At 38.6% G+C, this 886-nt stretch overlaps 1 protein-coding gene across 1 annotated transcript in view; it reads left to right on the top strand.

Moving 5' to 3' along the window:
- Positions 1–638, top strand: part of wls (wntless Wnt ligand secretion mediator) — a 21624-nt gene extending 20986 nt beyond the window's left edge. The window contains exons 4-5 of the mRNA XM_015368999.1: positions 189–350; positions 467–638. Of these exons, the coding sequence (XP_015224485.1) occupies positions 189–350; positions 467–607 (303 nt within the window). The 3' untranslated portion in view covers positions 608–638. The remainder of the gene's footprint in view (positions 1–188; positions 351–466) is intronic.
- The last annotated feature ends 248 nt before the right edge of the window (positions 639–886 follow it).

Below are 886 nucleotides of genomic sequence, written 5' to 3'. Positions count from 1 at the left end.
TTTAGTCCTATAGCAGCATAACTATAGAGATAACTCAGAATAATCTGAGCCCCTCTACCTATGAGCTCTATCAAAAATGAAATTTTAAGCCCAGCCTTAAAAGTAGACAGGATGTCTGCCTCATGGACTAAAACTTGAGCTGTTTCCACCCTTTTAACCCTCTACTGTGTCTTTTTTTTGTTTTCCAGAACTTGGGGAGCCAGGACCGTCAGTATGAATGTGACCCCCTGCCTTTCATGGAGGTGGGGAGTGTTGCTCATAAATACTATCTCGTCAACATCCGCCTGCCGGTCAACGAGCGCAAGAAGGTTAATATTGGGATTGGAGAGATCAAAGACATTCATCTTGTGGTCAGTTGGTCAAAAGATTCTTCTTGACATGTTTTTATTGTGGTGTTGGCATTGAAAAGAATGTATAAAACCCAGTTCACATACTAAATGTAAAATGCATTTTATTTTCTCTGAAGAGCATCCATCAGAACGGAGGTTTCACGAAGGTTTGGTTTGCCATGAAGACTTTCCTCACTCCCAGCATCCTCATCATAATGATCTGGTACTGGAGACGGATCACCCTCATGACCCGACCGCCTGTCCTTCTGGAAAAGTAAGGCTTCTCTTGGCGAAGAACGAGTTGGACTCGAACAGAAATATTCTTTAGTGAGAGTTACAGTTTATTGAAGAGAAAAACATCTGTTCATCTTTTGTCACTTTAAAATCACAGACTTCTTTTATTCATTATTAAGAGACTTGCCTTTTAAAAAACGAAAACATGACAGATCTCAAATCCTTTTTGTTTTTTTTAATTCCTTATCCCAGACATTTTAATATCTATAATCAGTAGTCTAGTTGTGTTAAAAAAAAAAAAAAAAAAGATGGGATTGTGGATG

The sequence above is a fragment of the Cyprinodon variegatus genome, unplaced genomic scaffold (genome assembly GCF_000732505.1).
Source record: "Cyprinodon variegatus isolate N-32 unplaced genomic scaffold, C_variegatus-1.0 Scaffold2332, whole genome shotgun sequence".
Classification (NCBI taxonomy): Eukaryota; Metazoa; Chordata; class Actinopteri; order Cyprinodontiformes; family Cyprinodontidae; genus Cyprinodon; species Cyprinodon variegatus.
This window is presented reverse-complemented; position numbering and strand designations above follow the sequence as displayed.